Genomic DNA, 24,892 nt, shown 5'->3' with positions numbered 1-24,892 from the left:
CACCAAATTCTATTTTCTTTAATCCACCTTTGGGGTTTCCTTACATGCAACCACATATATTAAAAAAATGTAATTTGCCCCTCAAATAACCTTTCCCCCTCCCAAAAAGCACAAAGGGGAGATGCACAAAGTTAATATACTTGGGCTTCACCCAAAACTATATTGACCTGATTTCCCAGGCCTTTGATCAGCTACCTTGTTCATCTGTACTCCAGAAGCACAAAATAAATATAGAGATTAGACTGAACACAGCATGTTCTCTGGGGGGTGGTGGTGGTGTGGAAACAGCAAGATGAATGAAAATGCCGATTTGGCAGCAGATACACTGACAGATGATGGTGTGGCATGTCTCTAACTTCCTTGTTTGTTATTGCTCTGCAGCCACCCTTTAATGCCACTAATTGGGCAAAATTGGTAGTTTAAAGGACCCAGATGCCTCTCTCTCCAGTGCGCTGCACTGCTATGATCATTATTAACGTTTATTGCCTGCCTGGGCTCTTGTCTGGGCTTTGCTTTATTTGGAAACGCTGCCTGGCGATTTCTCCTCCTAGAAGTCATTTCCTTCTCATTCTGGGTTGGTGTCAACAAGATACGAGTTTATTTTTAGGAGGAACAAATTGAGGTTTGCCAAGTCGATAACAGGCCCCCTTTTCCATGAGCAGCGTAAGACGCTTCTCAGGGAGCTTCCAGACCAGCTGCGCACGAATCATCCAAGCAGCTGTGTTTGCACAAAGCTTGCACCGAAGTTATAAAGTGTGCCTGTTCATCCTAATAGGCTTGCATGGAGGCTATATCCAACGTTTCCAGCATTTGCAGACCCTCCAAGTGTCCCTATTTCCCAGGGACAGTCCTGGATTTGCAGAAGCCGTCCCAGTTGCTGAAATGATCCCAGACTATCCTGTTTTTCCTTAGGACATCCCTGTTTTCATCAAGGAAAAGTTGGAGGAAGTTTTCAATGTTTAATGTTTCATTATGTTTTTATATATGTCAGAAGCTGCCCAGAGTGGCTGCGGCAACCCAATCAGATAGGCAGGGTATTATTAATTGATTGATTGATTGATTATAATAATAGTGGAATAGGATGTCCCTATTTTCATTGGATAAATGTTGGGACATTTTAATTGGAGTTAGCTCCCATAAGAACAAGGCCTGCATTTTAAAAGGGTTCAAATAAAGGCGTGCTACAATACATAGCTAGATGATGGCCAGCAATGGGAAGCGTCTTAGTTGGTTTTACATCATACATAAGAAATGAGCATATATTAACAACTGGCAAACAGATACAAAGGTGTTAATTTGCTGATTAAAAGGTCCAGCAACAGAGTGGGATTCAGCTCCATTAAAGCCTGTGGGAGCTTTGCCATTGAGCTCAGCAGAACGCAGCTCGTACACTCAACTGATACTTCTTTTCACAATTCAACTAAAAGTGTGCAAATATCATTCTTAATAGAGAAAATATTTATGACTAATGATGAGTGAACTCCACTCACTTCTATTCAAAAATCCGAGAATTAATTACAAGTGTTGCTGGAAAACTCTGGGGAAGAACACTTTTATTCTTAGACTTCTCTCTCTCTCTCTCTCTCTCTCTCTAAAAAAAAAAAGGTTTGTATTGCAATTATTAGTATTGCAATTTGCATTGAGTATCAAGCCAATGAAGTTTTCTCTCTCTCTCTCTCTCTCTCTCTCTCTCTCTCTCAAGCTTCTAAAGAGGTCATAAAAACATATGCCGGGGAGAGCTAGCTAAGTCAGTAATAACAAGCTTACTGGCTGACTGGGTATAGAAGCTTATCAGAGCTAGTTAAACAAGCTTTGAGGACTCCAGCTTCATTATTACTTTTCGGAAGACTTGAGTTTGCCCCCTGATCTCTAGAGCCCAGTTAGCCAATATGCAGGGCCGGCTCTAAGGCAAGGCTGGGTGGTGCAAGGGGGCACCGCGCGGCTGCGCCCGCTGCAACAGCACTGCGCCCGCCAGACAGCCGTGGTGAGAAACGGGGTGGGGTAGGGGCGCCGGAGCGATCTTCACACCACGGCGCCCGGGCGCCCGATATGCTTAAGACGGCCCTGCCAATATGATACCCTTCAGGTGGTGTGAACCATTCAGAACTACCATAATCTGCATGGATGATGGGTGTTGCAGTCTAACAACTTCTAGATGGCCTCATATTGGCATCCCCTGCTCTAGAGCCTTTAAACACTGCCCCTTTTGGTGGAGGGGATTTGTTTTCTTGTGAGCAGAACAGAACACAACAACCTGAGAACTCCAGCTGTGCTATGGAAATGGCAGGCATGGGAAGGGTTCTAAAGTACAGTGGTACCTTGGGTTACAAACGCTTCAGGTTACAGACTCCGCTAACCCAGAAATAGTACCTCGGGTTAAGAACTTTGCTTCAGGATGAGAACAGAAATCGTGCGGCAGCAGCAGGAGGCCCCATTAGCTAAAGTGGTGCCTCAGGTTAAGAACAGTTTCAGGTTAAGAACGGACCTCCGGAACGAATTAAGTTCTTAACCAGAGGTACCACTGTATCTTTCCCTACCCTTCACCCACTTCAAACTGCCTCCTTCCCCTGATATTTTAGAAATTAAAAGCAGCCGTTTAATTAGGCTCCAAAATGGTATCCAACAGGTATCGATTCAATAGAGGCCCACTTTCTTCAGGAAGGTGAGCGCAGAAGCGGCAGAGAAAATGATTAAACCGCAGGACGGAAAAGTTTCTACCCCAACGTTACAAGTCCTCTTGTTTTCTTAATAGATTTAAATTATTGAAACAAGCAGATGAATCCTAACTTGAGGCCATGGAAGAGCAGAGGAACTTATCTACTGCTGTATTCAAATTATTATTTATATTTGTCACTATGAAAAATTGGTCTCAAAGCGACGTATAGTTTTGTTTTTTAAAACATGCAATAACAAATTGAAATATATCCGAAGGTTTAAAGAAAACATTAGCTGAAAGTGCCCATCCTGAAAGAGCACCATACTCTACTAAAATATCAACACCAATCAAGAACAAAATGGCTGGGTGAATATGAACATCTTCATCTGGCCCCTAAAGGTTGATAGCGATGGCACTAGGCACATCTTTCTGGGGAGATGTTGTCCAAAGCCCAGTCTGGCTGTGCTCTCTCTCTTTCTCTCTCTGTTGTACAGTGTATAATCATCTACAATGTCTGTTCCAGGTTGCTGAGCCTGAGGATTGGGCCCCGTGGGGATCTCCTGGGGTTTGGATCCTGCCAAGCCAAAGCTACTGTCCTCCAGTCCTGTTTGGGGGCTTTCTTAGTATAATAATAGTAATAATAATAATAATAATAATAATAATAATAATAATAGAAATAATAAGCAGAGACATCACCTTGCCTACAAAGGTCCGTATAGTTAAAGCCATGGTTTTCGCAGTAGTGATGTATGGAAGTGAGAGCTGGACCATACACAATGTGATGATGTCGGAGTGGGAAAAATTGTGGAAGAAGGGAATGAAATTTACGGCTTGTATTGTGTTGAAGGAGAATTTGATGAAAATGATGTATAGATGGTATTTGACGCCGGTTAAACTAGCTAAAATGTACCACAAAAGCGATAATAAATGTTGGAAATGTAAGCAGGATGTTGGCTCATTCTACCACATGTGGTGGACATGCCCTAAGATAAAAGGCTTCTGGGAAATGATTTATAACGAGTTGAAAAAGATGTTTAAAAACACATTTTTGAAAAAACCGGAAGCCTTTTTGCTTGGAATAATTGGGGAAGAAATTCCCAAAGATGATGTTAATTTGTTTATGTATGCCACCACAGCTGCTAGGATTTTAATAGCAAAATATTGGAAAAAAGAGGAATTGCCTTCGAAGCAGGAATGGCAAATGAAAATGATGGACTATATGGAATTGGCAGAATTGACAGGAAGACTCCGGGACCAAACAAATGACAAAGTTCTAAAAGATTGGAAGAAATTCAAATTATATATAGGCAATGTATTTGTTAATTAGATTTTGAACATCCAGGAAAATAAAGAAGATAAGGCAATAGGGAGATAATAGAAGATTGAAAGGGAGAAATTATGGTGGATGATATAAGATGAAATGTTGAAGTGTTAATGAGATTATATGATGGGTAAGAAAGATGATTTAGAAACTGCTACAGAAGTTTATAAAAATGAAAATCAATTAGTGGGGAACTGGGGAAGCCAGAAGACAATGGATATTAAAATGGATTCGGGATGATATATTTTTCTTTTTTTTGTTTTTTTGTTTTTTTTGTGTTGAGGATGTTGTTTTTTGTTTTTTGCTGTATTTGTATTTTTGCATTATGTATTGTTTTTGTATTTTGTATTGTTTTTCTAAGTGTGTTGATAAAATGTCTAATAAAAAATATATATATATAAAAATAAAAAAATAAAAAAAAAGAGCTGGACCATAAAGAAGGCTGATCGCTGAAGAACTGGTGCTTTTGAATTATGGTGCTGGAGGAGACTCTTGAGAGTCCCATGGACTGCAAGAAGATCAAACCTATCCATTCTGAAGGAAATCAGCCCCGAGTGCTCACTGGAAGGACAGATCCTGAAGCTGAGGCTCCAATACTTTGGCCACCTCATGAGAAGAGAAGACCCTGATGTTGGGAAAGATTGAGGGCACTAGGAGAAGGGGACGACAGAGGACGAGATGGTTGGACAGTGTTCTCGAAGCTACGAACATGAGTTTGACCAAACTGCGGGAGGCAGTGCAAGACAGGAGTGCCTGGCGTGCTATGGTCCATGGGGTCACGAAGAGTCGGACACGACTAAACGACTAAACAACAAGAACAACAACAATAATAATTTATTATTTGTACCCCGCCCATCCAGCTGGGTTTCCCCAGCCACTCTGGGCTGCTTCCAACAAGGTTAAAATACATTCTTAACAGTGGAGTTCCCCCCCCCAACCCCTGCCCTGTACCCCCAGTGCTCCCATCTGCCAACAGAGGCTAGCTGAGAGGCCACTCTACACAATCCTATCGCTCCCTCCTTAGCCACCAACGTGCATGACAGTAGGACTGCACTCTTAGAACTTCTTGAAGCATGTAACTTTACTCCTTTTTGGATTAAGAGGAAAGGCTTGAGAACTGCGATATCTCTCGCTGTGCTCCCAGCGGTTGAGATCATCTCTCTCCTCCCAATCTCACAGGAAAAGAAGCTGAGGCATTTCAATATTCTGCCCGCGTCTTTATTTATAGCAGGAAACGTATTCAACCCTCAGGTTACTAAATCATTCTGAAACATATGGATGCTTTTCCTCCTGCCAGCTTCAAACCCAAGGCCGAGTGGCACCCTCCGCTCTCCCAAGCCCCTGCTGAACTCCCAGCTAATTCTCAGAACTTGCCGACCTGCGTTCTTAAAGCGGCGAATTTATTTATGGCGCGGTATTACGAAGGCACATTCCTTCTAGCGTGAGAGGTGATAGCTTGGAAGGCAGAGGACCCTAAAAGCCTTCTGTGAAAACAAACTGCACCTCAAGAAAGATGAGAACGGACAAACTTTCCTTTGGTGCCCTGGGGACCCTGGTTTGGAACATCTAATACACTTGACAGGGTATTATTATCAGGATTCATTGCTTCTCAGACCTGGAACCTGGGCTGCACTCCTTTCCACTGAGAGGTTATCTGCACCACCAGCAACCCTGATGAGTTGTTGTATTCATACATTCCTGCCCCAGGAATGGGAGCCTCAACAACAGTTGCCTGGGCTCTTGTCAGCTTGACACACACACACACACACACACACACACACACTGAGGTCCAGCACCGAGGGCCTTCTGGCGGTTCTCTCGTTGTGAGAAGCCAAGTTGCAGGGAACTAGGCAGAGGGCCTTTTCGGTAGTGGCGCCCGCCCTGCGGAACGCCCTCGCATCTGATGTCAAAGAGAACAACAACTACCAGACTTTTAGAAAACATCTGAAGGCAGCCCTGTTTAGGGAGGCTTTTAATGTTTAATAGATTACCGTCTTTTATTTTTCTGTTGGAAGCCACCCAGAGTGGCTGGGGAAACCCAGCCAGATGGGCGGGGTATAAATAATAAATTATTATTATTATTATTATTAGTAGTAGTAGTACAGTCGTACCTCGGGTTGCGAACACCTCGGGTTACGAACAACCCGGGTTACGAACTTCGCAAACCTGGAAGTATTTTCGCCGCGCGCCTTTGCGCATGCGCAAAGCGCAAAAATAGCGAAAATAGCGCTTTGCGCATGCGCAAAACGGCGGTTTGGGCCCTTTTCGGGTTACGAACTTTTCGGGTTACGAACTGCGACCCGGAACGGATCGCGTTTGTAACCCGAGGTACCACTGTAGTAGTATTAACCTTTAGGGCCACAACACCAGAGAAGATCACAAGCAAGCTATAAGCTTTGGGGCACTAGAGAAGTTCCTAGATACCTATATGTAAGGCTACTTGAGAGGACAGAGAAGCATGTATAAGTGTGAATCAGCCTGGTGGAGAGCCAAAAAGGACTGGCACCTCCAGCTCCTAGAAAGGTAGGAAGCTGCCTTATACCAAGTCAGACAATTGGCCAATCTAGCTGAGCACTCACTACACTGATTGGCAGAAGCCCTCCAGGATTTCAGACAGGAGTCTCTCCCTGAAGTACCTAGAGATGCTGAAGGTTGAGCCATGCCCACCTGCCCTACACCTAATGTCAGCTGATTTGCTGCACTAGAAGATTGCCACACACACTCCCCCACACCACGTAATTTGATTTCACACTGTGCAGCCACCTGATGTCATTGTGATGCCAGGTAATTGTCGGCTGGACAGCTCTACTGCTTGTCGCACTGGGTGGAAGGTCTGTGTGGAGATCAGGATCTGCCCCGCTGTTTTAAAAAGTATTCTTATCTCGTCATTTCTAACTAGCCTTCTTCTAATCAGGCATCCCCAAACTGCGGCCCTCCAGATGTTTTGGCCTACAACTCCCACGATCCCTAGCTAATAGGACCAGTGGTCAGGGAAGATGGGGATTGTAGTCCAAAACATCTGGAGGGCTGAGGTTTGGGGATGCCTGTTCTAATCAAAAACGCCACGGACAGGTTGGAGGAACCAGCTGGGCAACATCTGGGGGAAGAAGGCTCAGAGCCCGGGGATTGGTGGTGGGATGCTGATAAGTGGTCAGAGGGAGGAGACAGAGACTAGGAAGAGGAGGTGGTGTTGGAAGATGAAGAGATATCAGGGCTTAGTGAGCTGGGAGAGGCTGTGGCAGAGAGAAGTCTAGAATCAGAGGCAGAAACAGAAGCAGGAGAGGAGGAAGAGGCCAAGAGGCAGAGATGAGCCAGGCTGGTGAAGAGTCACGGGTGTCTCCCCTTCTTGCTGCGACAAGCTCCCATCCCCTCCCCTCCCCCAGAACCAGAAGAGGCATAAAAAGGGCAGGGGAGAGGTTGGCTTCATGCAGGCGCAGCCTCTGACTGCTTGGAAAAAACCATGGAGATGAGAGAACTTAAGATGGCTGTGGGGAGGCAGGGACTTTCAGTCTCGACAACTGACCCACTGTGTTCACTAGGCCTGACACTCTGCCAAGTCTGTGCAGATCGTGTTCTTGCTAATAAAGAATTAGCTCCAACTTGAATGTTGTGATTTACTGCTGGCTCACTCCCCGTCACAAAAGTGCTTCATAGGAAGGTGCCACAAGCTGCGAAAAGTAGGCATTAATGGGGGCTGAACTCTGATTTGTGCATTTCAGCAAAGTGTGAAGATGCTTTGAAACATCACCAAAGCACTGCAGTGTGAACCCGTGGAAATTTCGCTCCCGCAATGCTGGATCAATAGGTGAAGGTCATCTCCCTCTGGCTATATCAGTTACAGGAGTATGTGTGCCCTGTATAACTGCAAAAGGATGAAGTAGGTGTGCTCTCTCTTGGCCCTAAAGCCAGGACATCATCTTCTGCTTCCAAAGGGATTGTACATTTCAGCACCTTCTCCCACACAGTGCTATGATTTAATAGCATCTCTGGCCTTGAGTAAATAAATGCCTTTGCTTCTGAATGCAGACAGGACTGTTATTTATTTCCCCCCCCCATGTTTTCTCCCCCTGGCTCTTACTCATGAAAGAGATGAATAGGGAACTCCTCCTTCCAATACTAACACTGCTGAAGAGAGGACTCTGCAAAGCTCTTTCAAAATAGAAAGCAATTCAAAAGACAGTTGCAAACAGTGTGCCCCTGGAACAGTTACAACTTCTGGGCCCTTTGGGAAGGACCATGATTCAGGGGTAGAACATGGGACAGCTGCATATTCCTGCCTTGCAGGGGGTTCGACTGGATCAGGCATCCCCAACCTTTGGCCCTCCAGATGTTTTGGACTACCATTCCCATCATCCCTGACCACTGGTCCTCTTAGCTAGGGATCATGGGAGTTGTACAATACAATACAATACAACCATGTTGTTGTTGTTTAGTCGTTTAGTCGTGTCCGACTCTTCGTGACCCCATGGACCATAGCACGCCAGGCACTCCTGTCTTGCACTGCCTCCCGCAGTTTGGTCAAACTCATGTTCGTAGCTTCGAGAACACTGTCCAACCATCTCGTCCTCTGTCGTCCTCTTCTCCTAGTGCCCTCCATCTTTCCCAACATCAAGGTCTTTTCCAAGGATTCTTCTCTTCTCATGAGGTGGCCAAAGTATTGGAGCCTCAGCTTCACGATCTGTCCTTCCAGTGAGCACTCAGGGCTGATTTCCTTAAGAATGGATAGGTTTGATCTTCTTGCAGTCCATGGGACTCTCAAGAGTCTCCTCCAGCACCATAATTCAACCATACAATAATATGATTCTATGTGCTTTGCATGCAGAAGTGAGAATTCTGAAAGATGGCTGTGTTTCAGATCTCGTACTGTTTTGGGAAATCCGAACTCAGCAAGTTTGCCTTTAATGTGGACGGAATCAAATCTCTCCCACCGTATCTAGGGCTGGCTTGCCATATTTTGAAGTCCGTCAAGTAAAACACACTGCCTTCTAAGTAGGGGGGCCTTTTTTAAAGTCCAGAGTCTAAAATTAGTTTGAAAGGGTCTCAGAACAGCTCAAAATGAGACGCAGAGGAGTATTTGCAACCTAAAGCCCACCCCAGTTTAAGCTTCCCGCCCTCAATAAGAAGAGCAGAAACAGTATTTTTTGAAAAATAGCTCACTCATCACTACCAGCCTGTACTGCATAGCTACTGGGGAGTGTGCCTGCTCTCAGTTCACAAGAATCATAGAATTGTAGAGTTGGAAGGAATCTCAAGGGTCATCTATTCCAAACCCCTGCAATGCAGGAATCTTTTGCCCAACATGGGACTCAAATCCACAACCCTGAGAGTAAGAGTCCCATGCTCTACTGACTGAACTATCCAGGAGCAAAGCAGCATTCACTCTGTAACATTCTAGAATTCAGTTGATTCCACATTCCAGGGTGGTTTGTTGTTGTTGTTGTTGTTGTTTTGGTATAATGTGCCCCAGAATCCCTTGCAACACACACCATTCCCTCGGCAGTCACATGGCAAATGATTCCTGAAAACAGACTCTTTAAAAAAACCCGCTATGAACTATGTTATGTAAGCATTTATGTCAGTTTTTTTATAGGGGGGGAGAGAGTAATACTCCAGTTTTATCCGAAGAAGGGTTCTGTGTGGATGGAAAACTTGCATCTTTGAACGGACTTGGGTTGGATACCCTCTCACTAATTCTGTGAGCTTGTTTCTGTGGAGAAAAAAATGTTACCACCAACTCTTGGATCGCTAACACCAAGAAAGCAAGCTCCAGAGCGGGGTGGGGGTGGGGATCTGGTTATATAACCACATTGCTGAGGCATTAAAAACATGATTAGTTGTTCCGTATGCAAATGTACTCTTTTGCTGTAATGTTATTGCGCAAAACGACAAATAATTTCTCAGTTCAGGAGAGCCACCCTGAAATAGGCTATTTTGTAGTTTTTGGGGGATGATTTACACATTAGAAAGGAGAAAAAAGAAAGGAGAAAGAAAAAAAGAGAAGTTGCTAGGATACTGGAAGGAAGATTTCCACGTACCAGTGATGGGATTATCAGCAGAAACACAGGGCTCTGCTTTTCTGGAGGAGAGTTATGTTTGGCATAACTGTACACAGCTCAAGTGATTTAAGCATCCTCATGTCAAGTTGACCACCTGCAACCCTAGCAGATGGGAATAAACATTCCAAGAAAGGTACAAGATTATGAAGAATGTTGCTCCGACATAAAAACGTACCTGCATCTTTTTCTTTTTTTTAATCTTAAAATGTACCTGTAGGCAACTAAGCCAGAAGTTCCATCAAGCATCTGAGGAACTATGGGCTCCACAAGATTAAAGAGAGGCGCCATCAAAATTTGACTAGTGTAAAATTCAAGGCAAATTTGGAAGGGTTCGCTGAGACAAGACAGAGGTAACATTTTTCAGGAAAGCCGAATACACGCATACACACGCACGCACGCACGCACACACACACACACACACACACACACACTGAATTCCACAAGGCAGAGGGTTCTAGGTTGGTGGTTTTCAAACTATTTTCTGATTTAACTCTGAGTTCCTTAGGGCTCCTCAACGAAAAGCTCAGATGTAATAGCGAAACAGCTTCCCTGTATCTACCATTTCCCTGCACTGTGCATTCACAGAGAACTGGAAGGTATGTTTGAGGTCACTTCCTTAATTCATATGGAACACTATTGTTGCACAACAAACCTGCACACTGGCCTATGAGACCTGAATGTGCATACCGAAACATGCTATAATCCACAGGTGGGGAACCTTTTTTTTTGGCTTGAGCATCACTCTAGCTCTCAGGATTGGGATGAGCAAAGCCTTTTTTCAGCCTTGCTGGATGCAGGACGATATTCACCCCACTCCATTTGATAAGGGCCCCTTACATTTTCAAGAGCCTTTTACTGAGTGCTCCAGACATCCACAGGGTATCTGGAGGTTGATGGTGTAACTCAACATCACTCTATGCCAACACAACACCAATTTTCTACAGCACGGAAAAACTAATTGCTGAATGGAAAACTCTCTGTTGTGCCTTGTACAGTCAGCAGGTCTACAGGTATCTGGGATTAATGGCAGTCTCAGAGTAGACCCAGGTGGCGCTGTGGGTTAAACCACAGAGTCTAGGGCTTGCTGATCAGAAGGTCGGCGGTTCGAATCCCTGCAACAGGGTGAGCTCCCGTTGCTCGGTCCCAGCTCCTGCCCACCTAGCAGTTTGAAAGCACATCAAAGTGCAAGTAGATAAATAGGGACCACTCCGGCGGGAAGGTAAACGGTGTTTCCGTGCGCTGCTCTGGTTCGCCAGAAGCAGCTTTGTCATGCTGGCCACATGACCTGGAAGCTATCTGCAGACAAACACCGGCTCCCTCGGCCTATAGAGCGAGATGAGCGCCGCAACCCCAGAGTCGGACACGACTGGACCTGATGGTCAGGGGCCCCTTTACCTTTACCTATGTTGTGCCTTGTACAGTCAGCAGGTCTACAGGTTACAGGTAGGTAGCCGTGTTGGTCTGACACAGTCAAAATAAAAATAAAAAATCCTTCCAGTAGCACCTTAGAGACCAACTAAGTTTGTCATAGGTATGAGCTTTCGTGTGCATGCACACTTCTTCAGATACCTTCAAAAAAGTGTGGCATAGTTTCCTTGCATATTCCGTAGGATAAGTGGATTGTAGAGGGTTCTTAATTCTAAGACCCTTGGGTATAATGTCCAGGTTCTTGCATTTAGTCAGAAAGAAGATGTCAGTTTGTACCTGTGCAAGTTTCTTAGTGAGGTTGATGGACTTCCATTTCATGCGGCTCAATGTGGTGCCTTCCATAGTACTAGTTACAGGTAGGTAGCCGTGTTGGTCTGACGCAGTCAAAATAAAAAAAAAAAAATCCTCCCAGTAGCACCTTAGAGACCAACTACGTTTGTCATAGGTATGAGCCTATGACAAACTTAGTTGGTCTCTAAGGTGCTACTGGAAGGATTTTTTAGGTCTACAGGTATCTGGGATTAATGGCAGTCTCAGAGTAGACCTGCTGAAGTTAATCGGATGCAAGTTAGCCCTTAAGTTTGGATCCAACACATTCTATACTGCAATTATTTCCAGTTTTAGACCAGTGTTTTAAATATTACACTTCATTTATTTGGTAGATTTCTTTGGTGCAAGGTAAAAGTACTTTTAAAAGTAAAAGAAGGACTAACAGTTTGACGATTCATAAAGAATCTTCATAGGCATTTCCCTGTTCATTCTGATTGCCAGTCCCCATACTATTCAGTGTGAACTTCTCCCACATTAAGAAGCACATTTTAAAGGAGGTTTGCGATAGTTCTGGGTTCTCTATCATCACTCCATGCCCTGCAAGCTTTCAACAAGGAAGACTGCACACAACAAATCTGCATAATTGCAGAGTTAATTTTAGCAGCACATGCAAATTGACGTTTGCTTTCCCTCTACGCCTGCTTAGTTCTTCTTCTCGCTCCTCAGACCCATTAGTGCCACCTTAACACACACTTAAAAAAATAAATAATGCAAATAATTATTGAGAGTGACTTAAAGGGAAAACTCTCTTTAGTCAAGAATCTCATTGACGTAGCCAGCATGACTAGAAACCTCAAGCATAAGCTTCATACGTCAAATGCTCAGTGTCTCCCAGCAAACTGAGGAGGTGACTCGCAAATAGCGTATTTAACAAAATAACTATCATAGCAAGTCCTCGTTTTTTTAAATTTTTCATAGCATTGCACACAATAACAGTGTGTGCAATGACGAAAAACTTTAGAGAGACAGTTAAAACAACGAAATCCCCAAGCCACAGAAAGTCCCACTAATGTCACATACAGGTAAGTTGTATAATGATGCTATATTATGCGGAACCCATTAATGAAACATTCCTTTCTTTTGCCTATTCTTCAGAGGCCCCTCCACAAATTTCCAGGAGTGGTTGTCAGATTCACCGCTTGTTCACTCGTTTTTGTATGGTGCCCCCCCAGCCCAGCTCCAACTTGGCACCTGGGGCAGTTCAGGAAAAACAACATGGAGTCTGCAGTATATCGATACATTTTGCTGTGCCATTGCTACAGGTAGCAGAGAAGAGTTAAAAGCAGGTGCCTATGCATTTGCTGCGGCCACCCTAGCCAGAAGCTACTTTTAAAATTAAACAAAGAGCCAGAAGACTACCAAAGAAAGACCTCTGTGGGTGGCGCTGTGGTCTAAACCACTGAGCCTTGGGCTTGCTGATCAGAAGGTTGGCGGTTCGAGTCCCTGTGACGGGGTGAGCTCCCGTTGCTTGGTCCCAGCTCCTGCCAACCTATCAGTTCAAAAGCACATCAAAGTGCAAGTAGATAAATAGGTACCACTCCGGCAGGAAGGTAAACGGTGTTTCCGTGCGCTGCTCTGGTTCGCCAGAAGCAGCTTAGTCATGCTGGCCACATGACCCGGAAAAACTGTCTGCGGAGCGGACAAACACCGGCTCTCTCGGCCCTGTAAAGCAAGATGAGCGCCGCAACCCCAGAGTCGTTTGCGACTGGACTTAACTGTCAGGGGTCCCTTTATCTTTACCTTTACGGTGAGGTCTAAATTTAATCCCCCTCAACCTAATATCCCCCAGCCATTGATCACATTTGTATACTTCCCACCCGTCAATAACATGTGGTTATTGAAGTTATCCATCTAGCAAGATTGTAAGACTAGAGCTATGCAGAATTAAAGAAACACCTCCCTCCTTATCCATTTTTGTTTCACCAGAGCATGAGTTAATTGGGCAATAGTTTAAGCATGCTTTTTAAAATGTACATCCAAAAATTACCTTTAATTCCAACGGGTTAAATATGGTAAATGTGGCAGAAGCAACAATCTCTCTCTCTCTTTCACTCTGAAGGTCAACCTTCTAGAGGAATCCTATAAGCTCTGCCTATTAACATTTAGCGTTCTGCTAGAGTTCAGGGGAGAAAATTGGGGAGAAATTCAGGGTATGGTCGTGCCAAAGCTAAGCACTTTAAAAGCCACCGAGTTCAGCTTGATCATCCCTGAACTCTCCTATTGAAATCAATTTAAAACTGCTTTCCTTAGCCTCAATGGTGTTCTAATTTGCTGTTTGAGGATGTACAGGGCAACTTCAGATCAATACTTTCAAGAAACTACAGCTACCTTGTATTTTAGCGCAAGGTCAATCTAATGAAGGCTTCTCCCCAAAATAATAAACATCAATTTTATAGACAAGGACAAATCTCAGTGTTCTTAACTCGGTTTTTCTGTCAATCCCCAGTCAAAACCAGCCAACTATGTGATGATAATGGAGTTACTTTTATTCCAACAAACACAATTCCATTACTAGATGTTACAGGCAGGCATTTTCAGCTTACTGTTATGGAAAACCAGGTCCCTGGACAACCAACAAAGGAGATTGTGGATGTGTGTGTCTATACAGACAATGGAGATGCAAATCTGGGCATGCATCCCTTTCCACATTGCAGTGTTCATCAGGAGCCACTGAACTGGCTGGACACAGAACCACACAGTTGCAGATGGAGATGTCTGTGCACCTGTCATCACGCAACACTGGGAGTGGATCAGGGCCATTATTTTTTCAATTTATTTATTATTACGGTCGAGGACCAGTTCATAGAAAAATATAGAATACAGAAAAAACAAACAAACTGTGAATCCCTTTTGAAAGAACAGTTCCAGGGAGCATAACGTATATATGACGCTTTATGGAACATTTAAAATACATTGTTAATTATATATACAATGCTGAAAGTTTAACCCTTAAAATAGAAGCTGCAGAAAACTGAGCCTAACTCGCTCGGGTACCATATGTTGGGAAATTCAGACGGACTCAGGAGAAAGTCTGTGTCTGCATAGTTGGGCACAGAATCTGGCGACCGCACTGGTTATCTCCTGGTCTTTGCCTAGCAGGAGCATGTTGTATAATTGCTTTTCCGGGAGGCTTGCTAACCTCACCAGTATGGGATCCAGGATCTCCCTTCGAGCTTCTTCATAGAGGGGGCATCTGAAGAGGAAGTGCTCTGGGCTTCCTATTTCCCCTAGAGGGCATACGCAGAGTCTTTGTCAGGGCCATTATGCCCACTATTTCATCTGTTTGCCCAGTTTCTAGAGTAGGAAGGTACAAAGCTAGGACAAGAGAACTGCATTTACAGTTTTTATCATTATCTCACACTTTTTTCTGAGATGCATTACATACCCCTCCAAGTGTCCAGGGACAGTTCTGGAATTACAGAATCCATAATGGTTTCTGATTAGATCCCGGAATGTCCAGGTTTTCCTGTTTCCTCCCCTCCTCATCTCAGAGGGGAGAACAATTCAAAGTGGTGTGTGTGTGTGCAAAAATGGAGTCCTGTTTATACTGAAAATATAATACCGGCACAAAATGAAGGAAATAGTGAAGCTGAATAGGGAAATTATCCCCCATTTCTAGATAGTGGTAAACAAACACACACACACACACACACACACACACACACGTGCAACTCAAGTCCAGAGGGAAAAGGCAAGATATTGGCACTCCTCTGAAGCATTTCCAGACATTTATTATTCTAGAAGAGGAAGTGGAACATCGAATGTGAGAAGCCCTTGTCTGCATTCCTTGCACTTATTCAGCAACATCTTCTTAGCACCATGTTTCTAGTTAAAAGAGGAAGAAGAACTGGAGGCAAAAGTAGGAACCACTTCATCTATATGGTATCTCCTTTTCTGAAATCCAGCACATCAGCCGCACCACTGCATTGTCAGTGGTTGGTTCTTAGCTTTTCAGTCTCCCATCATGACCCCCCACAAGAGTCAGTGAAGAGTTACATCTCCGGAGAAGATGGTTCCATTAGTGCCAAAATCATGCAATTATGTCTGTTCTACCGACTGTTAGGGAGATTTTTTTAAAAAAAGGAGGGGGGGAGCTGGAAAATTATTTTACAATCTGTACTGCAAGCTCCGTAATGAATTCAAACTTTAATGATCTGTAGTTTATTATATCTCATGGAATGTCTTGCTAGCAATTGCTTGCTGTTAAAGTAGGTGCTATTATTACCCAAGAAAGGTGCACAAAACATTGCAGCGATTAGCAACTGGGGACGCCAAAGTACCACAGGAAAAGAAAACTAGCTACACCTATGCAACTGAGTTCTCCCAAAGGAAACTTGACCCTGTAGCTGATCCAGCCATGCCTCTACCTGAACCACATCAGGTGACACATATGATGCCTAATGAAAGGCTTTAAATATATCTCCAAGACATTTCAGCATCCAGAAACATTTCCCCAGGCTTAGTGAAAGATATTGCAAACAAAGCACATTGTGTATTTATTTTCCCCAAGAAACGGGTAAGCTAATTTCAGTGCAGATAAGCTCTGTGTTGTCATGCTCCAACGTAGCTGGGAATGAAGTGTCTGCCTGGGGGACGAATGTAACCAGCAATACATCATGTTGGACTTATCAGAAAATCATGTTCTACTTAGTGGATGCAAAGGGACGCCGCAGCTCAACATTTCGACTGACGCAGTTCAAAGGAAGAAGAGGATATACCATCTCTTTTCCATGCTATCTTTATGGCTTGTACTTCAGGTAGGGAGGAGGTAAAGAGAATGGAAAATGGATCACTTGCTTGACATGATAGCCAGCCACTGAGCAGTGGAGATTTCAAAGAGAAAAACTTTGTGCCATATTCCTCTCTCATTTTTTAACCAAGAGTGCCCCTGAAAATGACACCACGTTGTGATGTAATGTTGTTCCCATTGGACCATTCTCTATTAAGAATGCAACATTGACCTAGGAGCAAAGCTCTTCTTAAAAAACAAGCAAACAACAAAAAAGTGTATGAGAAATTTATTCCAAACCTTGAAGAGCATTAACATCTAAGGGAGTGTTCTTGCTTAACCTCCACACCCCAAATGCAAAAAATTAAGAAAATATGGGGGGAAGAAATGGGGGGGGGGGAGAAAAGCCTGTGCCCAACACTATCATAAAAACATTAGGGGGGGTTGTATATCCTTACCCCCTAACAGGAGTGCTGCTGTTCAGGGTTCTGGCCAACAATGCTGTCTACTATAAGCTTTCCGTAACTCAAGTAGGCTTCCTTATCCTTTCCATTTCATGCCTTTCCTTCCCAAATACCACAGCATTCTCTGGCACCTCGTGTCCACTGAGCATGCTCAGTCCGCACTGGGCTGTTTGGGTGACAGGCAAATGCTGATACAGTTACATTTCCCATTGGCTCCATGTTTGTCTCCTTTCTTGTTAGTACAGGGACACTGAGTTTGCCATGAGAGGGAATGTGGGGTTGTAAGCAGCTGGTCAAATGGAAAGCACATGGAAAATTGATCTTTCACTCATAGAGTAATAAAGCGAACTGTCATGGATGCTTTAGCTGACATTCCTGCATTGCAGGAGGCTGGACAGGATGACCCTTTGGGGTCCCTTCCAAATCTACAATTCTATGATTCTATGTGGGGCTTGTTCTCGAACATGTTCTCGAAGCTACGAACATGAGTTTGACCAAACTGCGGGAGGCAGTGCAAGACAGGAGTGCCTGGCGTACTATGGTCCATGGGGTCACGAAGAGTCAGACACAACTAAATGACTAAACAACAACAACATGTGGGGCTTGAACCCACAATCTTGAGATTAAGAGTCTCATGCCCTACTGACTGAGCTATATAAAAATATGTAGGGCCCATCCTATTCTCTTGATTGTAATCTGTTTTAACTCCTCTTAATATTGTATTTTTAAATTGTTGTAATTTGCCCTGGCACCTTATGGTGAAGGGTGGGTAATAAATTATTATTCTTATTTATTAAAAGATAACTTTGCAGGTTCCTAAAACCAGGGCCCATTAATCCTGCATCTCATTTCCCACAGCAGCCAGCCAGATGCCTCCAGAAGCAAGGCACGAGAGCAACATCCTGTGGTTTTGCTCCCCAGCAAGTGGTATTTACTGGTATACTGCTCTTGGAGATGAAGGTTCCAATCAGCTTTGCCTAACACCTTGCAGACCTGTGCTCTGTAAGGGCTATAAGTTGCACCCAGAGCACTTCAACTGTGCCTGTGCTGCAGGTGCTATCCATTCGATTGCTCAGGATGCAGAGCAAGTAAGTTTACCTTAATAGGTCTTCCATCCGGTGTAAGCACCTCCTCCGACAGCTCCATCATCTTCAGGGCCATCAGCGCGATGGGCTTTGCGTGATTTAGGTTCTGTCTGTGGAGCCCTGCTGCAACACAGTACGCATCACCTATTGTTTCCACCTGCAGCAATCAGACAAATCAAATGCAAAAAAATATATGATAATGAGCCAGGAACTGGTACCATTAAGTCTCTGCAATCACTAAATGTTGCTTAAAAACATGTCAGCGCAACATCAATAAGATAAGCTATTAGACAACGGAGTATAATTACCCCCAAGTTTGCAAACAAGCACCATCAAATCCTGACATCTCATTGCGCAGTTGTTCATCATTAGTGAGTGCAAAATCATTAGAATTGAGGACAATCAAGTGGGTTGTAACAACACTGAACCATAAGAAAGTGGGGGGGGGGTTTCTGGATCAGGGAGCCTACTGCAAATGTGCAGGTGGGGGAGGTGCTTCTGTAGTTTTTCCTCTTGTAGGATAATGATACCCTGTTTCCCTGAAAATAAGACCTCCCCCTAAAATAAGCCGTAGCAGGATTTCTAAGCATTTGCGCATACCCCGAAAATAAGACATAGTGATAGGCACAGTTCTGGAGGCGCCAAGGAAGAGGCTAGGCTGGACATGTAATTAAAAAATAAGACATCCCCTGAAAATAAGCCATACTGTGTCTTCTTGAGGAAAAATTAATATAAGACAGTGTCTTATTTTTGGAAAAACACAGTACCTATACATGTTGTGGACTGGCTGGACCAACTGAGGAACCCCCAAGGGATGAAGCCTGGGGAGTGGTAACAAGATGACGATGAGTTGGTGAGAGGGAGAAGAGGGAGGAGGTGGTGTCGGAAGCTGAAGAGGCAACAGGGTTTAGTGAGCAGGGAGACTCTGTGGCAGAGAGAAGTCCAGAATCAGAAGCAGAAGTAGGAGAGGAGGGAAACCAAGAGACAGAGATGAGTCAGGCTGGTGAAGAATCGACAGTGTCTCCCCCTCCTGCTGCTACCAGCTTCCCTCTCCCCTGGTCTCCCAGAACCAGAAGAGGCATGTAGAGGGAGGAGCAAAGACAGTCATCCTGGCAGAGTCTCAGATTGCTTGGGAAGGACTCAGGAGAGGAAGCTGTGGGAAAGCAAGCATCTTCAGTCTCAACTGCCTCATAGGGGCACAACCTACCAAGAAGAGTTGCTGTGCTCATTAGGCCTGGCACTCCTGAGCAGATCTTGTTTCTTCTAATAAAATGTTCAATTCACTTACTCTGTGTGATTTATTGCTGACCCGTGCCAGACATCCCCTTCTAACATCTGAGGGCTTGCCGATTAGAGAGAACAGGGAGGAAAAGAACCATGTAGATGGAGACTAAATATTTATTTTCATTTTTAAAAATCTATTTTTATTAAAGATTTCTTGGTTTACAAATGTATGTGCAATGTCTCTTTTTTCAAGTTACATTTTCTACAGATCAGTTTCATTTGCTGAGACATTAGTGTTACATTTATGAGCGCCTAACTCAGGGCTCTCCAGATTGCTGCTTTTTCTGCAGGTGTATTCGGCAACATATCATTGGCACAATATCAGTGCATTGATGGTAGATAAAGTGGAGCATCCTTACATCATTCCCCTTTATTAGTTTTGCTATAATGCACTCCCACTGTTAACACATTATTGCTGTCTCGAGAGGGAACTCTTGCACAACAGTGGGACAGAACAACATCATCACTAGAACTTTTGATGTACACAAAATTTCAGGATGCCAGCGGGAATCCACGAGACACACGCTGACTGGAAATGAAACAGGATGCCCGTTGCAAAACTTCTGCAGGCACAAACAGTACTGAAAGCAGGTTTGCTCATAAGCGCCCCGATACCATCACCAGCACAAATCCTCGTGAATGCACAAGAAAAGGGGCGGGTTTTTTGGAAGGGTTTAAAACTGCAGACGAACAGAGGAAATGTTTTTGTGAAATGCTAACAATAACATTTGAAAGATCATCCTGCTTGTTCTCAGAGAAATGCAAAACATACATGACAGCTGGCAGAAGAACCACCTTTGTCAAGCAGATGCTTGATGGGTTTTACAGCCCGCTCTGCAAGTTTTGTCCCACTGAGTTCAGGTAACAGATGCTCAGGTAACAGTCTTAGAGGAAGACAACAAGGAGTCGATGTTTGTAGGCAGGAACAGAGGATGTTGCTTTAGAGCTGGGGGCTGTCATGAGACATTCACATAGTTGCCTATGTATGCCCTAGGCACGGTTGCCATATCTTGAAGAGAAAAAAGAGAACTCCCTGAGTGACTGCCAGCCCAAGACAGGGAAAGTGGTGTGCGGGCATGTGGGACCGCTGCTACCAAGCCTGCATGACTGTTTCCCCAGCTCGGATTGGCAGTGGCTATGATGTGCAGAGCAGCTGAAGCCCAAAACCCACCCACCCCCAAAGCCCCTCCAAATAAAATGTTGTTGTTTAGTTGTGTCCGACTCTTCGTGACCCCATAGACCAGAGCATGCCAGGCACTCCTGTCTTGCACTGCCTACCACAGTTTGGTCAGACTCATGCTGGTAGCTTCGAGAACACTGTCCAACCATCTCGTCCTCTGTTGTCCCCTTCTCCTTGTGCCCTCAATCTTTCTCAGCATCAGGATCTTTTCCAGGAAGTCTTCTCTTCTCATGAGGTGGCCAAAGTATTGGAGCCTCAGCTTCGGGATCTGTCCTTCCAGTGAGCACTCAGGGCTGAACAGTAAGAGCTGTTCGGCAGTGGAATTTGCTGTCAAGGAGTGTGGTGAAGTCTCCTTCTTTGGAGGTCTTTAAGCAGAGGCCTGACAGGCATATGTCAGGAATGCTTTGATGGTGTTTCCTGCTTGGCAGGGGGTTGGACTGGATGGCCCTTGTGGTCTCTTCCAACTCTATGATTCTATGATTTCCTTAAGAATGGATAGGTTTGATCTTCTTGCAGTCCATGGGACTAATACCCCCCCCCCCCAAAAAAAACCCCAGACTTCCTTTAAAATGTAAAAATCCGCCCAGGTGGGCATGTTGGCCCCACAAAAGAGGACATATCCAGGTTTTCCCGGACATATGGCAACCCTAGTCCTAACTCTCTGTCCCACTGACAGCACAAGACTGCGAGCTGAGTAGTTGAACCCCAATGAATTTTAAAGCACCATCACTTGTTGACCACAGATATATCTGGTGCCCAAGAAAATGAATAAGGGAATTTGTTTTAGAATGAAGGATATGTTGTTTTTCTAATGTTGATGCATAAAAGAAAGATAAAAACAGAAACCTCAGGCATAAGCTAGTGTTATATTAGAGGTGGAAGATAGGAAAATATCTTCTAACAAGCCTTACCAAATGGCTATCTAGCTTAATACTGTCCACACTGATTGGCAGCCGCTCTCCAGGGTTTCAGACAGGAGTCTCTTGCCACCATCCTGGAAATGCTGGGGACTGAACCAGGGGCATCATGAACAGGAAATGCTCCACCACTCAGCTATGATCCTTCCACTTGTGGAAGAGATGTCTTGTGTCAAATAGTAGCATTTCCAATTGTTGCTCTCTGGACTCTCTCCTCCGCTTCCCCTCCTCTCTTTTGCTTTAAAACACTGGCTTGAAATAAGCATCAAAATGTGATCACAGGGGGTCACACTTATGGCTTGTCTGATGCATGCCTTTCGCGGGGAAAATCAGACAAGCCCGGTGCACTGAAAAGAGCAGCTGCAGAGGGAATATGCTGCTATTCTGGCCTGGCTCCTCGCAGCAGGATCCCTGTAAAAGCTTAATAGGCAATTTGGATTATAACTATTGCAGCTGAGGACTTGTCACTATTCTCCACCCCCACCCCACCCTAAAATGAACAAGCTTGCAACGTCTCTCTCTCTCAATCCAAGCTTAAATCCCACCAATGCTATAAAATTGAACAATGTAAAAGAGGGGAAATCGCCTTTTATTGGAGGAGGGGTAGAGTGGACACACACTGCCCACTTCACAATTCAGTATCTAAGCTTCTTCCGATTACAGGGCAAAGATTTGAGGTTGATTCTAGAACAACGTGGACGTTTGACTCCAGGTCGGAAATTTAAGAAATGCTGCATTTTGCATTTCCAGTTAATCTTGAATTATTTTAATTATTGCTCCATCATTGTGCACACTGCTTTACAAAGTAATGTAACCAAAAAGCACAGGAAATGCAAAAATCCATAGTAGGACAATCCCACTACCATGTTTGTCCAAAAATAAGACACCGTCTTATATTTATTTTTCTTAAAACAAACAAACAAACAAACACAGTGGCTTATTTTCAGGGGGTGTCTTATTTTTTATTACATGTCCAGCCTAGCCTCTTCCTTGGAGCCCTCCAGAACTGCGCCTATCACTATGTCTTATTTTCGGGGTATGGTTTATATTGCGCAAATTCTTAGAAATCCTGCTACGGCTTATTTTATGGTTATGTCTTATGTCTTATTTTCTCCCTAGTGTGTGGTGTGATGCCTAACCAGGCTGCTTCTCGATACCAGCTGTGCCTGTTAGAGGACCTGGAATGGTGGAAGCAAAGAAAGTGAGGAAGCTTAAGGGACTTCAGGTGAGTCTGCAGTCCAAGGTAGGGAAGGCTAGGCTGGGTTGAGCTGAATAATTCCCGGCTGTAACTCAAGATGATTCAGTTGCTGTACAGGAAAGCACACATATGCAAGAGTTACAGCTATAGGGACTAGAAAGCTAAAGAAAGGTGGGGAAGGCAAAGCTGATTTGATACCAGGGAGCTGTCCACAGTGCTGAAGAAGGTTTGCTGGCACTTAGAGCACTTCCTATGTTCTTAATGGAGTGAACTTGAGAGCTGCACCACTAACAGTTATTTCAGTTGCACACACAGCCTGTGGTTTATTGGTTATTCATAAGTGCATGTATTGATTCCTCCCACCCATCAACCCCAGTTTGTTTCCAAGATGGTTGTTGGTATCTACAGTTGTTGCCTAGTGCTGACTTAACAACCATTGGAAGACAATCTCACTCGGCTACAAATGATCACCAAAGGAGGAGGAGAAGAAGAAGAGGAACCCATGAACCCATCGCCCCCCAAACACAGCTTCTGAAAGGCCCATTTTTTAACATAATGGGAGCTCCTCTCTTTTATCACACAAACACATAAGTACCCTTGTAAGAGCCTTTGGTGTCCTTGTGGGGATGTTAGCAGAATCAACTCAATGAATTAGCCAAACCTACTTACTGTTGCAAAATTGTTGGCAAGTGTACATCTTTTTTTTATTATTCCACTTCAATAACCTTTGATTAAAATGGATTGGGCAGTGGGAGTAAAGAGAAAGCATTTGTTCTAGTTCACTCTGAGCTGATCAACAAGTTCTATAGTTTCATGAGTATCTGCTAAAATGAATCCACTCGCTGCATTTCAGCTTACAGATATGTGTATGTATTATTGTATTGTTTATATTATGTTAACCGCTCTCAGCCCGGCTCCAGCCAGGGAGGGTGGGGTAAAAATAAAATATTATTATTATTGTTGTTGTTATTATTATTATTATTATTATTACATACAAAGCATATGTTATGTATAATTCTACACACACACACAGAGAGAGAGAGAGAAATGAAGTTTGCATTTAAAGATCAGTATTTATTGCTGCAACTGAGATTGCTCTGCTCTCCCAAATAAAAATATTCAAGAAGCAATGCAAATCCCACACCTCAATAGTCCTCCCTCCAGTTAATGCTGAGAGAAAATGTCCACCCCTGTGCTATGTCATTTGCAAGCTGTAAAAGGGCCCAACCTTTAGCCAGATTTTCTAGACAGGGACTGAATGTGCAGAATGGGGTGTGAAGCTCAATATATCCCATAGTTGCCATATCCCTTTCCTCACAAGCCCTTTGAAGCAACAATTTAGTGTGTTGCATCCAATATTAGTTCTACTCATGGTAGACCCATTGGAACTGATGGATACAGCTAATTTAGAGCCATTAATTTCAATGGGTCTACTCAGAGTAAGATTTAGTTGGCTACAATCAATTGTTCTTAGGCATTCCCTAAGCCATATCTCAAACCCAGGTAATATACATTTTCTACCCCTCCTCTATCTGTGTTTTATTTTTCTATTCTCACATTCATTTTTATTCACCATATCCATTATTTTTATTGTATTCTGTAGGTGTTTATGCCAATAAACCTTTGACTACAAAGAAAGAAAGTCAGACCATGGATTTAGACAAAAAACATTCTGGAAACTAGTGAAACTCACAAAAGACCAGTTACAGGTAGGTAGCCGTGTTGGTCTGAGTCGAAGCAAAATAAAAAAAAATTCCTTCAGTAGCACCTTAAAGACCAACTAAGTTTATATTTTAAAATATAAACTTAGTTGGTCTTTAAGGTGCTACTGAAGGAATTTTTTTTATTTTGTCACAAAAGACCAGTTTCACATGTTCCTGGCAACTAGCTAATGCCTGACAGAAGACATGCTGCTGAATTCTGGGCCAACTGTATGTTAGTCTTCTAGACTGTCACTACAAAACACATTGCAGCAACGGTCAAGCCAAGATGTTACCATAGCATCCGTGACAACTGCCACATTAATTTTAAGGCGAAACAGATGGGTGCCAATAACAAAGTTAGTATGAAATCTGACAGATCTTCCTTTCCCCTCCTGCACATTCCTTTCCGTGGCATACAGACCAGACCGAGTAGGGGGCTTCTTCCCCCTTACACCATTGGTTCAAAACTATCCTTAGCCATACCATGGTTTGGCTTAGCATGAGAGTAGATTGCAGGTCTCTTTCCTGGCTGTTTTGTTGC

The 24,892-nt window shown here is 43.9% G+C and overlaps 1 protein-coding gene across 1 annotated transcript in view; it reads right to left on the bottom strand.

Moving 5' to 3' along the window:
• The window catches only part of GUCY1A2 (guanylate cyclase 1 soluble subunit alpha 2), a 157,233-nt gene that overhangs the window by 41,563 nt on the left and 90,778 nt on the right, over positions 1-24,892 (bottom strand). The window contains exon 6 of the mRNA XM_035114362.3: positions 18,083-18,226. Within this exon, the coding sequence (XP_034970253.1) occupies positions 18,083-18,226 (144 nt within the window). The remainder of the gene's footprint in view (positions 1-18,082; positions 18,227-24,892) is intronic.

This window comes from Zootoca vivipara, chromosome 4 (assembly GCF_965207765.1).
Source record: "Zootoca vivipara chromosome 4, rZooViv2.hap1.1, whole genome shotgun sequence".
Taxonomy (NCBI): domain Eukaryota; kingdom Metazoa; phylum Chordata; class Lepidosauria; order Squamata; family Lacertidae; genus Zootoca; species Zootoca vivipara.
Note: the sequence above shows the minus strand (reverse complement) of the source record. Positions and strands in the feature narration are given on the sequence as shown.